This window comes from Dromiciops gliroides, chromosome 3 (assembly GCF_019393635.1).
Source record: "Dromiciops gliroides isolate mDroGli1 chromosome 3, mDroGli1.pri, whole genome shotgun sequence".
Classification (NCBI taxonomy): domain Eukaryota; kingdom Metazoa; phylum Chordata; class Mammalia; order Microbiotheria; family Microbiotheriidae; genus Dromiciops; species Dromiciops gliroides.
The window spans coordinates 664361270-664376117 of NC_057863.1; the positions used below are offsets into that span (position 1 = coordinate 664361270).

The following is a 14848-nucleotide window of genomic DNA, read 5'->3' on the forward strand; positions in this document are numbered from 1 at the left end:
GGGGTTAAGTGACTTGCCCAGGGTCACACAGCTAGTGTCAAGTGTCTGAGGCTGGATTTGAACTCAGGTACTCCTGAATCCAGGGCCAGTGCTCTATCACTGCACCATCTAGCTGCCCCCGAGACTCTTAGCCTTAATGTAGGCTGATACATACATGTATTGTAGGCCATATATACAAGTGGCCTGTGGGAGACCACAAAATTCCCCCAAATTACCTCAATTTTTATACCCTTGGTCAAATCATGCTGTCTTCCCTTCACCAAACATTGTTCCCCAGTTGACATAATACTGACTCAAATCCTTTTCCTCATTCTGAAGACATTCTATTTCTGAGAACATCCAGATGTCTTCTTTCACACAATCCTGCAGTTCATGACCCTACTGTCTCCTTTTTTGTTTATTTTTTTTGTAAACGGGAGTGTTGGCATGCATTATTTTCTTTTATTTCAACTTTCCTTTACAATCAGGCAAAAAACTCGACCTTTACCAGAAATCTCAATGTTCCAGAAAAAAGCATATCCCAGATGAGCACATGAATAAGGCTTCTTTGTAGTGTGAATCCTCTAATGAGTATATAAGAGATGATCTCTGACTGAAAGGCTTCTCACACTGAGTTCATAGATGTCTTAGAACCAGAGTGAATTTTGTGTGGTCAAAGAAGCTCTGTACTCCATTTCAAGACCATGACTCATTGATGTCAGTTATATAAGACTCCTATTTCCTATGAATTCTCTGATGAGAAACAAGGGCTGACTTTACAATGAAGGCTTTACCACAGTGACTACATTTATAAGGTTTCTCTCCAGTGTGGAATCTCTGATGAGTAACAAGAACTGATCTCAATGGGAAACTCTTTCTACATTGATTACATCCAAAAGGTTTCTCTCCATTGTGGATTCTCTGATGGTTAATAAGACGTGACCTCCATGGGAAAGTCTTTCCACATTGATTACATTCAAAAGGTTTCTCTCCAGTGTGAATTCTCTGATGTTTAACAAGATTTGATCTCCATGTGAAAGTCTTTCCACATTGATTACATTCAAAAGGTTTCTCTCCAGTGTGGATTCTCTGATGGTTAAGAAGAATTGACCTGGATGTGAAAGGCTTTCCACATTGATTACATTCAAAAAGTTTCTCTCCAGTGTGGATTCTCTGATGGTTAACAAGACGTGACCTCCTTGTGAAAGTCTTTCCACACTGATTACATTCAAAAGGTTTCTCTTTAGTGTGTGTTCTCTGATGGATAACAAGATGTGACCTCGATATGAAAGTCTTTCCACATTGATTACATTCAAAAGGTTTCTCTCCAGTGTGGATTCTCTGATGGATAACAAGATGTGACCTCAATGTGAAAGTCTCTCCACATTGATTACATTCAAAAGGTTTCTCTCCAGTGTGGATTCTCTGATGGATAACAAGATCTGATCTCCATGGGAAAGTCTTTCCACATTGATTACATTCAAAAGGTTTCTCTCCACTGTGGATTCTCTGATGTTTAACAAGATTTGACCTCCATGTGAAAGTCCTTCCACAGTGATTACATTCAAAAGGTTTCTCTCCACTGTGGATTCTCTGATGGTTAACAAGATTTGACTTCCATGGGAAAGTCTTTCCACATTGATTGCATTCAAAAGGTTTCTCTCCAGTGTGGACTCTCTGATGGATAATAAGATTTGACCTCCATGTGAAAGTCTTTCCACATTGATTACATTCAAAAGGTTTCTCTCCAGTGTGAGTTCTCTGATGTATAACAAGATTTGAGCTCCATGTGAAAGTCTCTCCACATTGATTACATTCAAAAGGTTTCTCTCCAGTGTGGATTCTCTGATGTTTAACAAGATCTGACCTCCATGTGAAAGTCTCTCCACATTGATTACATTCAAAAGGTTTCTCTCCAGTGTGGATTCTCTGATGGTTAATAAGACGTGACCTCCATGGGAAAGTCTTTCCACATTGATTACATTCAAAAGGTTTCTCTCCAGTGTGGACTCTCTGATGTTTAACAAGATTTGACCTCCATGTGAAAGTCTCTCCACATTGATTACATTCAAAAGGTTTCTCTCCAGTGTGGATTCTCTGATGGTGAACAACATGGGACCTCCATGTGAAAGTCTTTCCACATTGATTACATTCAAAAGGTTTCTCTCCAGTGTGGATTCTCTGATGGTTAACAAGATTTGACCTCCATGTGAAAGTCTTTCCACACTGATTACATTCAAAAGGTTTTTCTCCAGTGTGGATCCTCTGATGGCTAAGAAGAGTTGACCTGGATGTAAAAGTCTTTCCACATTGATTACATTCAAGAGGTTTTTCTCCAGTGTGTATTCTCTGATGGTTAAGAAGAGTTGAATTGGATGTGAAAGTCTTTCCACATTGATTACAATCAAGAGGTTTCTCCCCAGTGTGAATTCTCTGATGTGTTACAGCACAGATTTCTCTCCTGTCAAAGTGAGAGAGATCAATATTTATGCATCTTTGCTGGTGAGTTTCTTTCACAGAAAGACCTATCTCTGCAGGAATCTCTTTCATTTCAAGTCTGATCTCTCCTAAAAGAAACAAATAAAGCTTCATAGTCACATATACACAGTTATAAAATTATATCCCCTTCACTCTACTGGTAGAATATAAAGTGATTTATATTTTTCTTCCCACAGGCAAAGAGAAAAGTCTTCAAACTTCAATGGGTAGAGTCAACCATTTGAAAATGTCATTAGCTCACATTTGAAGGATGAGTTTATTGACTTAATAGTCTTTTTTCTTATTATATGTAAAGATGGTTTTCAACATTCATTTTTCTAAGATTTTCAGTTTCAAATTTTCCTCCCTCCTTCTCTTGCTCCCTACCTTAAATAGCAAGCCATCTGGTATAGGTTATACATGTACAATCATGTTAAACAAGTTTCCACATTAGTCATATTGTGAAAGTCTCTCTTCATAAAACTTGCTAGTACTGTGAGCCTTGTCCTTGACCTCTCTCTGCCTCAGTTTCCTCATCTGTAAAATGAGCATAATAATAGTGCCTAACTCCTAGAGTTATGAAGATCAAATGAGATGTTTATCTACTGCATGTCACAGAGTAGGTGCTAGTAAAAGCTATCTACTACCTGGTAGGCCTGAAGTCAGAAAGACTCACCTTCGTGGGTTCAACTCTGGCCTCAGACACTTACTAGCTGTGGGACCACAGGCAAGTGACTTAACTCTATTTGCCTCAGTTTACTCATGTGTCAAATGAGGTAGAGAAGGAAATGGTCCACCACTCCAGGATCTCTGCCAAAACAAACCCTAAATGAGGTCACACAGAGTGAGAAAAGACTGAAAAATGACTGAAGAATAAGTGTGGGCTAACTTTTTTTGTCTGTTGTTTGTCAGATCTTTACTGGGTAAATGGCCAAAGGTCGACAGGGTCCAGTGTAGTCCTTCTTGTCAGCAGCCTTCCTCATGGCAGCCGGGACATTGCTGGGCTCCTCTCTCTTCCTCTTGGCTTGGATGTGAGTCCCCACCCTTTTTTTGATGAACTTTAGGGCTCGCTTCTTCTTGGGGACCTTGAACAATTCCGTGGCCCACTTCTTAAAAGGGACAAACCCACACACCTCCTGGATCATATCTCTCAAAACCTTGGTGTGTTTGGTCAGGCGCCCATGGCGGCGGCTGTGTCATGGCTTTGAAGCGTTTTTGGTAACTTCCTGGACCTTGTTGAGGCCCAAGGCCATGGGGCAGCAGATGCCCATGTCTCTGGCACAATTCTAGCCTCAACAGCAGCCACAACAAAAGGGGGTGCTATTATTTTTATCATTATTATTTTGATTTCTCCTCTTGCCTCATTCTGCTTTCCTTAAACTGTTATCATACCCAGTCTTTGTATTCCCTTATTTCCCTGTTGATCTAAATGTCTGTCCATTCCAACACTCTCTCTTTGTGAGGAGATCAGCTCAGGGTGAGTGAGGTTCATGAGCTGTTGCTTCTTCTCAAACCATCTCCATGTTTGCCTAGTAGACTGTGAGCTCTGTGACAGCAGGGACGTTTACCTTCCTTGGTATGCTCAGGGCTTAGCACAGCACCAAAACCAGAAGGTGCCTAACCAGTGTTTACTGAGGGCCTGACTGGGCCCAGGCCTGACCCTAGGCCCCAGTGCCCACATTCTGGTCTCTCTCCTAGCTGTCAGATGCAGGAGCCTGACCAAGGATTCTGCAAGAATGGGACAGAGATGGAGCCAGAAAGGGACTTGGGCTGAGGATTTAGGCAAAGCTTGGCTTTGGATGACTTCCAAGTAAGACAGCAGCCTTTTCTCCTCCTCATGGAGTGTTGAATGGAGGAGAATAAAATCATAAAAGAAGGCTTCCTGGGTCCACCACAAATTTAGGTAGGTCCCCTCAGCTGGGCCCCCACTGGGGCAAGGCAATGCTCTGCCATCTCCCTGATGCCCTATGCCACTCACCCTAGCAGCTTTTACAAATCTTTGCAATTCTCCCCAAAGCTCCCTTATGGCTGGCTTCCACCCCTCCCCCACCTTCTCACCTGAGAATTTGGCCTTTTATTTCACTGACAAAACTGGACCTTTACCAAGAGCTATCTCCTCCTCCTCATCTCACATCAGATTCTCCTTTTCCTCTTTGACCTCAGCAGCAGAAAACAAGATCATCTTTCTGCTCCCTGAAGCAAATCCCTTTAAATGGTGCAAATTCTCTCCTTCCATCCTGTCATCCACCTTCTGCTTCTCCTCTATCCAAAAGGAATCTCAGCCTCTTTCCCCCCACCCTCCTTCCTGCTACATTCCTAATGATCTCTGAGGCATGCTCCCCAGAGCCCAGGCTCACAAAGTAACTGCCTGAATGCCTGGACCCCCACAGTCACACTCCCCACCCCCATGTTCAATCTGTTCCAATGTCCTGTGATTCCAGCTGTGTACCATGTCTCCAAGACAGCCCCTTCTCTCCCCAAACTGTCCCTGTCTGGGTCCAAGTGCCACTCACCTTACACCTGAGGTCCTTAAGGGTCTGCTGGTTGGTCTGGCTGCCTCATCTCCCCCCAGTCCAGTCATTCCTCCCCCCAGTTGTCAAGTTCATCTTCCTAAAGCTCTCACCTGACCAGGTCACCACCTACTAGACAAGCCCCAGTGGCTGCCCAGAAAAGGGATCCCATATAAACCCCTCTGGGGCTGCTAAGGCACTTCATCCCCTACCCCTCTGATTCTCCTCCAGCTTCTTTCACCCTATTTCCCCCAGATATGCTAGACTCCAGGGGTGAGGGCCTCCCTTCTGTTCTGTGAACAGAACACTCTACTTCCTGACACCATGGGTTTTCCTCCCCTCCCTGTTGGCTAGAATGCCCACCCTGCCTTCCCAGAAGCCCTAGCTGGAGCTCCCCTGCCACACTCAGCCTTTCCCAGCCCTCCTTCACTTTAGGGCCTTCCCTCTCTTGACCAGCTCCAACTTGTCCATAGTGGGCTCTTACATAGTTGTAGAGTTGTTTGCACCACCAGACTGTGAGCTCCATGGGAGATGGGGACGGCCCTGGCATCTCTTTAGGACCCCAGTGCTTAGGGCCTGGCATGTAGCAGACCCTTCTGTGTTTGCTGACTTGAAGGCCTAAGAAAGAGCTCAAACTGAAAAGCCTTAGCCCCTTTACACTTTCAGGAGAGTTTCATGCCCCAAATTACAAACAGTGACTTCCTATAGGATCACAGCTTGATCCCTGGAAGGGAGTTGAAAGGCCATGAAGTCCAGCCCCCTCATTGTACAGATGGGAAACCTGAGGCTTGGGGGTTCAAGGGACTGGCCCAGGAAGCCACTGCTAAAAATGTCTAACAAAGAAATCCAAGGCAGGTCTTCCTGCCCCCAAATTGAGCACTTGCTTCACCATAACACATCGAAGCCTCTTGTCGTCATGAGTCTCCTATACCTGCTGTCACCTCACTCACCTGCACAGCAGCACCTCAGGCCTTCTTGCTCCAGCATCCACGGTGCTTCCCTTTGCTCAAAATAAGAGATCACATCTTCTCTGGGAACGGGAAGCCCTGGGCAGGGAAAACCAGTTGGGGATGAGCATGGAGAGAACCTGGGGATTTGCTTCTCTCTAGGGAAAGGGGGTGGATACACAGCTGCTCCATTTTGAGAATCACTCCATTATTTTCAGACATGAGCCTGTACTCACCCTCAGTGCTTATAAAGCAAGTCACCCAAAACAGGATGTGCCATGTTATCCTCTTGTACAACCTGTCCTGAGAACCAGCCAAACCTTCTGCCCCCTTCTGTCATCTTCCATTCTCTCAGAAACTCCTAACCCCAAAACTGGGTAAAAGGTAATATGGTGCCAGATAAGCCTTGAGCCCCAGCTACAGGGACCTTGATGACTGAGCTTTTGGCCTGTCCCTCTACCCTGCTCCTCACTCCCTGAAACCTTTGTAAACCTTGGGGGCTGTTCATTCAGGGGGTGTTTGCCTCTCCAGGGGAGAGTCTCCTGCTGGCAAACTCCAGAAGCCCTAGTTGGTTCAAATTCTATTTCTGCTCCAGTCTCGTCTTCCTCCCAAAGACAGGGGCATGCAAGCAAGGACCACAGGAAAGGTCCCAGGATGCCTGAAGGATCATTTCTATAGCCTTTATTTTAGGGAGCTTTGGGGAGAGGCTGGGAGGAACATCATGGTCTCAGGAAACCTTCTTCCTAGAAGGATGGACTCATTGCTCAGATTCCCTTCTCTAGACATTAGAGGCAGCTGATAGAGCAGCAGTGGAGAGAGCCCTGGGCCTGGAGTCAGGAATGCCTGGACTTAAAGCTGGCCTCAGACGGTTACCAGCTGGATGCCCCTGGCCAATTCAATTAACCTGATTGGTTCAATTTCCTCAACTGACTAAGGGGGATAATAATAAGATCACTGAACCTGGAAGATTATTGGGAGGATGAAGTACCACAATATTGGAGAGAAAGCCCCTGGCAAGTAGCAGGTGCATAGAAATGCTTCCTCCCTTCCCTTTCTTTCTAACCGTCTCTGCTGGAATGTTAGGGCAGTAAGAAGGAAGCTGAAGGACACACCTGCTACACTGGTCACAAACCAGAGCTGGGAGTGACCAGTGTATGCTTGTTGAAGAGAAGAATACTCCAAACACTAGACCCCTCCCAAAAGGAAGGGGGGGTCAAGGAAAAGCTGCCTGGGCAGTTTGCAGAGACTTGGCAGATAAAACTCATGTCCAGGGAGAGGTTAGACTAAGTCACCTCTGACATTAGTTCCATGTCTGAGATGCTTCCACATGGATTTGATCTTTAACCTGAAGCTACCTAGGACTGCTAAGGGGCAGCTTCAATAACAACCAAGGAAACCCTCAGGTTCCCATCACACAATGCAAAGACTTTCTATAGGAGAAGCAGAAAGCAGAAGGAGCCTGTCTCTGGGACACAGGAGACCAGCACTCTTCCCTCTCTGATAAGTCATAGATGCTCCAAAGCCTGCACAGGAGGGAATAAGGATATTCCCTTTGATTGCAGGCAAAGTGTCCTTACCCAGGGAGAGCAGGTTCCAGGCATTCTCCAGCATGACCTCCTTGTACAGCTCCTTCTGAGGGGGGTCCAAGAGCCCCCACTCCTCCTGGGTGAAGTCCACAGCCACATCCTTGAATGTCACTGACTCCTAAATCATCAGAGGTCAGAGGACAAAGAGCTGAAAGACACTTCAGAACTAGAGAGAGGAAGCTGAAGCACAGAAAAGGGATATGTTCAAAGGTCAAACCCTTTATGAGGGTCAGAATCAACCCCTGAAACCAGTCAGTCAGAGCCTGATGCAACTTTAAGAAAAGCATTTTTTATTGTCAGTTAGAATAAAGCTGAGAAAGATTTTACTATGAAATGTGTCTCTCTTTGCAATCAAGGAGAAAGTTTGTGTTCTATCTGTGAGGAAGGAGCACCTGTGGAGAAGAGAGAGGGTGATGGGAAATTTCTTCCTTATCCAAAACTGATAAACATGATATATTCTAAAGAAAAATCTGTGAGAAACTGGCAGGTACACTGCATTCTGGGGGGAAAAACATTTAATATCATCACTTAGTAGACAATAAAGTTTAAAAAAAAGATCTTCCTGAATGGCAGAAATAAAGTCTTGTCTGTTTGAAAGCAGGAACAAGATTCTAAAGAGATATTCATCAGAATCTGGACTGCACTGAGTGGTGTGAGATGGTTTCCAGCAAAGTGAAGATTTATCTCTTATTACATTGAGGACTTGAGGTCACTCTGGGTATGCTATGGTCTAGTCAAAACAGTTCATGCCTTTGATTGTGTCCATTTGTCTATAGCATATACTTCTTAATTATAAAGTTACTTAGTAATAAGAGTCACTAGGATGGAGAAGGACTAGTTAAGTGACACAGTTGATAGAGCACTGGGCTTGAAATCAGGAAGATTCAATTTTATGTGTTTAAATGTGGCCTCAGAAACTTACTAGCTGTGTGACCCTTGGGAAGTCACTGAACCCTGTTTACCTCAGTTTTCCCATCTGTACAATGAGCTGGAGAAGGAAATAGCAAACTACTCCAGTATTTGTGCCAAGAAAATCCCAAACAGGGGCAGCCGAGTGGCACAGTGGATAGTGCCCCAGACCTGGGGTGCGGAGGATCTGAGTTCAAATCTGACCTGAGACACTTGACACTTACTAGATGTATTACCCTGGGCAAGTCACAACACCAACTGCTTTGCAAACCACCCTCTTCCCCCCCCCCCACCAAAAAACACCACCACCAAATAGGCTTATTAAGTGTTAAATATGACTGAAATCACTGAACAACAACAATGCAGAAAGGAGGGTCCCCTTATTGCTTAAAAAAAGCAATCTTTAATTAACTTGTGTTTTGTTTGAGCTAATCCATCAGAAAAATTTTTCTAGTTTCTTTGAAAAATAAGTGATCTAGAGGGCAGTTGGGTGGTGCAATGGAAAAAGCACTGGCCCTGGATTCAGGAGGACCTGAGTTCAAATCTGGCCTCAGACACTTGATACTTACTAGCTGTGTGACCCTGGGCAAGTCACTTAACCCTCATTGCCCCACCAAAAAAAAAAAAAAGGTCTGAGAAATAAATGATCTAAACATACACCTAGAACTCCATGTGCTTCCCTTCAAGCAGTAGTCTGAGGGCCTCTGGACAAATGAGTGTGGCTGCCTGGCAGCCTAAAGTCATAAAAATCAACCCTCAGGAAATCAGGGTCCTTCAGACAGCAGATTTCCCAGAATGGCCCATTGTCTCACCTTGCTCTGCTAACCAGATAAGCGCCTACATGGAAGTGAGGGGAGCCTTTTCTAGTCAAGTGAAAGAACTCCAGTATCCTCATGGAATGTGCTTTTAGACCTCCTTTTCTTGTGAAATGGAATGCCTGATTTTTGCTTAACATCTAAAGTGAGTATTGGCTTGAGTCAGGCAGTTCCTTCCATTATTCCCTGCTCTGGCCTATAGCAGCATCAACATTGCCAAGAAACTGTCTGAAGCCCCTGACACACTAACAGGTCTCTCAGGCCTTCCTCTTCTCCTTGCCACTCTTATGGTCTCTGCAGTACATGGCAATCTGCCCAGGACAGAACAAAGACAAATTTCTATAGTATTGTGGCATGAGGTTAAGCTAGTCCTGGTGCCTGGGAACAACGGAGGCAGGAATGAGAATCCCAGTGGCCTCTTTGGAGCAGTAGAAATGCCTTCCATCATGGTGCCTGGGTAGGTCTTAGAAACACAAGAGCAGCGAAGTGTCTCAGAGCTTTCTGTACTAGAAATTTGAGGCTCGCATAGCTAGGGCCTTTCTAAAATGCTTATTGACTTGATCCAAGAACTGGAAAAGGAGAGGGATTCAGAGAAACTTTAGAAGGCTTGTGTGACCTGAGGCAGAAGGACATGAGTAGCACCAACACCAAAGCACAAGAGTTGGGAAAGGGACAAGGGAGAGCCAAGATGGCAAAGAGAAGCCAGAAGTTGCCTGAGCTCTCTCCCCAGTTTCCCTCAGAGATCACATTAAATCAAGCCTCTAAACAGATTCTGGAGCTACAGAACCGACAAAAAGATGGAGTGAAACAATCTTCCAGCTTAAGATAACTTAGAAGGACTTGAGGAAAGGTCTGCCTCATTGGGGTAAAAGAGGAGTGCCGCACAGCACAGAGGGTGTCTGAGAAAGGCAGCAGGAGGCTCATAGCCACAGCCCAAATCAACATCTGAGGCCTCTCAGGCCTGGCTCAGAGAGCTAGAGGCACAGCAGGCCAGTTGTGAGGCCTCCAGCCACAACACAGAAGGCAAACTGACAGCTGGAATATCTCATACACAATTGATGCAACTAGCGAGGCCATTCTTGTTCAGTGAGCAGGCCATAAGCTCCTGAAGCCCCAGTGCAGAAAGCCAGACATCAGGCCCCTGGCCCCTAGCACAAAAAGGCTGGGAAAGTGCCCACTATGCCCCAGGAGCAGAGCTCAACTTTAAAAATCACAAAGCAGGCTAAAATATGAGTAAGAAACAGAAAGAATCCTCCACATACAAATCTACTATGGCAACAGAGAAAACCAAAACACAAACTCTGAAGAGGACAGCAATGTGAAAATGCCTACATGTGAGGCCTCAGAGCAGAAGATGAATTGGTCTCAAGATGAAAAAGCCTTCTTGGAAGAGCTCAGGGCCAGCTAGTAAAGTGGTAAAGCGCAGTGGTAAAGCACTGGCCCTGGATTCAGGAGGACCTGAGTTCAAATCTGACCTCAGACACTTGACACTTACTAGCTGTGTGACCCTGGGCAAGTCACTTAACCCTCATTGCCCTCCAAAAAAACCCAACAAACAAACAAAAAAAAAAAAGAGGAAGAGCTCAAAAAGGGTTTTAAAAATCCAATAAGAGAAGTAGAAAAAATACAAAAAGAGCTATGCAAGAGAATTATGAAAAAACTGTCAACATCTTGGAAAAGGAAACAAAAAGTTACAGCAAGAAATAGACAGCAAAACTATACTAGTAAGAGGGGGCAGCTAGGTGGCTAAAAAAATTTTTTTTTAAATTAAAATTAAAAAAAAAAAGAATAAGTCACAGAAAAAAACTATACTAGTAAGAGACCTCAACCTTCCCTTCTCAGAACTAGATAAATATTTATTTTATTTTATTTTTTATCTTAGTGAGGCAATTGGGGTTAAGTGATTTTCCCAGGGTCACACAGCTAGTAAGTGTTAAGTGTCTGAGGTCGGATTTGAACTCAGGTACTCCTGACTCCACTACACCACCTAGCTGCTCCTAGAACTAGATAAATATAACCACAAAATAAACAAGAAAGAGATTAAGGAAGTGAGCAGCATCTTAGAAAATTTAGATATGACAGACCTCTGGAGAAAACTGAATGGGGATAGAAAGGAATATTCCTTTTTCATGATGGTACATGTGGTCTACACAAAAATTGACCACGTATTAGAGCATAAAAACCTCACTGTCAAATGCAGAAAGGCAGAAATAATAAATGCATCCTTTTCAGATCTTGATACAATAAAAAGTATGTATATAAAGGGTCATGGAAAGATAGACTAAAATAAATTGGAAAATAATCTCATCCTAAAGAACGAGTGGGTTAAACAACAAATCATAGAAGCAATCAGTAATTTCATCGAAGAGAAGGACAATGAGACAACATACCAAAACTTATAAAATTTCTTCAAACTGCTTTAGCTGCATCTCATATCTCTAAATGCTTACATGAATAGAGAAAGAGATCTATGTATTAGGCATGCAACTAAACAAGCTAGGAAAAGAACAATTAAAAATCCCCAATTAAATACCAAATTGGAATTCTGAAAATCAAAGGAGAGCAATAAAATTGAAAGCAAGAAAACCGTTCAATTAATAAATAAAACTAGAGAGCTAGTATTATGAAAAAACTAGTAAAATAGATAATCCTTTGGTTAATTTAATTGAACAATAGAAAAGAAACCAAATTACCAGTATCAAAAATGAAAAGGGTGAATTCAGCATCAATTAATAAGAGAAAATTAAAGCAATACTTAGGAGCTAATTTGCCCAGCTGCATGCCAGTATATCTGACAATCTAAAGGAAATGAATGAATATTTCCCAAAATACAAATTGCCCAGATTAACAGAAGCGGAAATAAAATGCTTGCATTACCCCAATTTAGAAAAAAAAAAAACAACAAGCCATCATTGAAGTACCTAAGAAAAAAATCTGCAGGACCAGATGGATTTACAGGTGAATCCTAAACATTTAAATAACTATTAAATCCAATGCTATGTAAACTACTTGAAAAAATAGGAGTTCTAGCAAATTCTTTTTATGACACATGTATGCTGCTGATACCCAAACCAGGAAGAGCCAAACCAGAGAAAGAACATTCCCTAATTAATATTGATGAAACATTTTAAATAAAATATTAGCAAAGAGATTACAGCAATTTATCACAAGGATTATACTCTATGAATGGGTGGGATTTATACTAGGAATGCCAGGCTGGTTCAATATTAGGAAAACCAACATAATCAAACACATCAATAACATGACCCCTAGGTAATAGAGACTAATGAGTGAAGTGGTCACCCTTGTCAGTCACTTGTAAAGAGGGGGAAAACAAACAGGAGAGGGCAGCATTGGTGGGGAGGTGGGTGTGTGGGGTGGGCAATGCTCAAGATACCAGGATCCCAATGAATCTACTTAAAACAGAAGATGAGAGCAGAGAAGGGTGGTTACTATATTCAATTTCATGCCTGTTTTTGTAAAGACATGATGCATAAGTAAGGAATTGCCACCTTTGTAGACATCTCCTAGGTCTATGGAAATGGCCTGGATTGATGATGTTGGTCATGGCTGTGGATGGGCCGCACTCACCTCGGCTGGGGATCTGCTGCTCCCAGGAGCCATTCTCTCTCAATCCTGTGTGGGAGCAAAGTTACCAAAGTGAGTCCATTTTGTAAAGTTCCCCCATCTTCTCCCAATTCTTATCTACCTCAGGGACCAGCTTCTCCCACCTTTTATGGCCCCACAAAGGTAGCAAACAGCAAAGCTCTTACAACCAGATGGAATGTTTTAATTCTATGCCTTTCTAATGCCCATGACACAGTAGAGAGGAAAGCCCCTCCCCACTTCTTTGGCTCAGCACAGAAAAGCCCATCTCCCCCACCCCATAATCTCAATGACATGCTGACTGTCTCTGGGCTCATACTCTGGGATATTGTATTATTTGATGTAACTTGTAATAAAATTTCTAATTCCCCTCCCACGTTGGTGTCTGCACTTGGGGCAGTCCTATGTCCTCTGCAGACTGAGCTTGGAAGGGAGAAGAATCCCAGAGGGGGAGAGGTCCTTCCTCTCTCTTCCTAGGCAGGAGGCTGGCCTTTGGGGATTTACAGAGGCCCAGGCCCTGCCTACAGGGGAGATACTGCAGCCTATGGAGGGAAGGTAGGATGGATCTGTGAGGGTCAGGCTTGCAAATGAAGATGATCAGAAAAGGAAGACAACCCCCTTCTCTCTCTTACTGTCCCTAGCCCACCCCACCCTACCCCCCCTCTTCTGCAGATACCAGGTAGGCAGGAGTCCACCCCTAGATGGAATGAGACCAGTCAGAGCCTCAATGGCCCTGAGTCCCAGCTCTCCATCCAACTGGTATTCTGCCCTCCCAGCATCCCCTCTCCCCAACTAACACACAGGCATCATCTAGACAATAGAGGGCTTGGTGGAGGTGGGTGGGGGGAGCTAGGGAAAGTTGACAGGGAGGGCTCTGGAATGGATCTGCCAGGGAATGTCCAGAGGAAGTCTGAGAGACTGGGAGGCAAAACCCAGTCTGGGCTTCAGCCCCTTGTAGGGCACCTGAGAGCCCTGAGAGAAGTGGGGGCAGTGGGACTGAGGGAGGGGCTGGGAGGTATAGGTCATGGAGGTCAGGGAGTGACAGGACTGATCCACTATTGTGCACAGCTGAGCCTGGGAAAGCAGGACGACTCTGTCCTGAGGTGTACATAGGAGCCGGGGGGACTCCTGGGTCCCTCTGTTAGTCCTCAGGCTTTGGATGCCTCAAGGGAACCAGCCAAAGAGCCAGGAATTCAGATAAAGGGAGCCAGGAAAGAGCTTTGGCTCCTGCCTCCAAGGAGGGGCCTGGGAACAGGAAGGTGGGACTTGTGGATCCTGACGGGGGCCGGGTCTGAGGGCAGAACAACTGAATCTGATCAGGAAGTGGGGTCAGGGAGAAAGGACACCTGAGTCCTGCTGGGAAGGCCTGAGCAGGACACCTGGTCCCTAAGGGCAAAGGCTGAAGTTTGGGAAAGTGGGACCCAATGGGAAATCTCAGGAGGGTCCGCGAGGATATCGAGAAAGTGATGGGGAGTCTAGAACAGATATGGGGGAGCTGGTCCAGTAGCCAGGCCTGGGAGGGAGGCGTGCTTCTGGCAGATCTGGAGGATGAGACCCAATGGCAAGGACAGCCAGCAAAAGCCAGCGTGTGTGGGGGGGCCCTAGCTCCGACCTACCTGGGATCTGCAAGCACAGAGGGGGCATGTGGAAGGCAGAGGGATCTCAGCTCAAAGACTTCTGGCTTCCCATCAGCCCACTCAGGAAGGCTCTTCCTAGTCCCAAGAGCACCTCCCGATCCAGCCCCTGAGGTCCTCATAATGAGCCCTTCCTCCAATCACACCCAGAGCCAGGACTCAAGCACTGACCGCCTCCCCTCGCTAAGCCCGCCCTCCCTCGCTTACAATGCCTTCACTCCAATGATCCCTTCTCCTGCCTTAAACTCCTCCCAGGCCTCCAAACTCCGCCCCCGTGCTCAAACTCCACCTGGGGCACCGCCCACCAGGCCGATCATCTCTCCGGGCTCCTCCTCTCCAGGGCCTCCACCACCTCCCTCCCAGACTCGGCTCCTCCTCCTTCAG

At 45.2% G+C, this 14848-nt stretch overlaps 1 protein-coding gene across 2 annotated transcripts; it reads right to left on the bottom strand.

Annotated features, from left to right (window-relative positions):
• Positions 1-22: 22 nt before the first annotated feature.
• Positions 23-14593, bottom strand: LOC122751855 (zinc finger protein 883-like). 2 transcript variants are annotated; one of them, XM_043999068.1, is made up of 5 exons: positions 14447-14579; positions 12816-12860; positions 7492-7618; positions 5918-6013; positions 23-2546 (listed from the first exon to the last, which is right to left on the bottom strand). In XM_043999068.1, the coding sequence occupies exons 2-5, from the start codon at positions 12846-12848 to the stop codon at positions 715-717; spliced, it is 2088 nt and encodes a 695-aa protein (XP_043855003.1). In that variant the 5' UTR covers positions 12849-12860; positions 14447-14579; the 3' UTR covers positions 23-714. The 2 variants fall into 2 exon arrangements, with proteins under 2 accessions (XP_043855003.1, XP_043855004.1); XM_043999069.1 differs by lacking the exon at positions 7492-7618 and having other exon boundaries at positions 14447-14593.
• Between the last annotated feature and the right edge of the window lie 255 nt (positions 14594-14848).

What these genes read in the sequence shown, in the direction of transcription:
- LOC122751855 (XM_043999068.1), bottom strand. Translation starts at nt 12,848, where the DNA reads ATGGCTCCTGGGAGCAGCAGATCCCCAGCCGAG. An exon ending in CTGGAACCTGCTCTCCCTGG is followed by an intron (nt 6,014 to 7,491) that starts GTAAGGACACTT and finishes TTCCCTGCCCAG; the next exon opens with GGCTTCCCGTTCCCAGAGAA. An exon ending in CCTGAGGTGCTGCTGTGCAG is followed by an intron (nt 2,547 to 5,917) that starts GTGAGTGAGGTG and finishes TGTTTCTTTTAG; the next exon opens with GAGAGATCAGACTTGAAATG.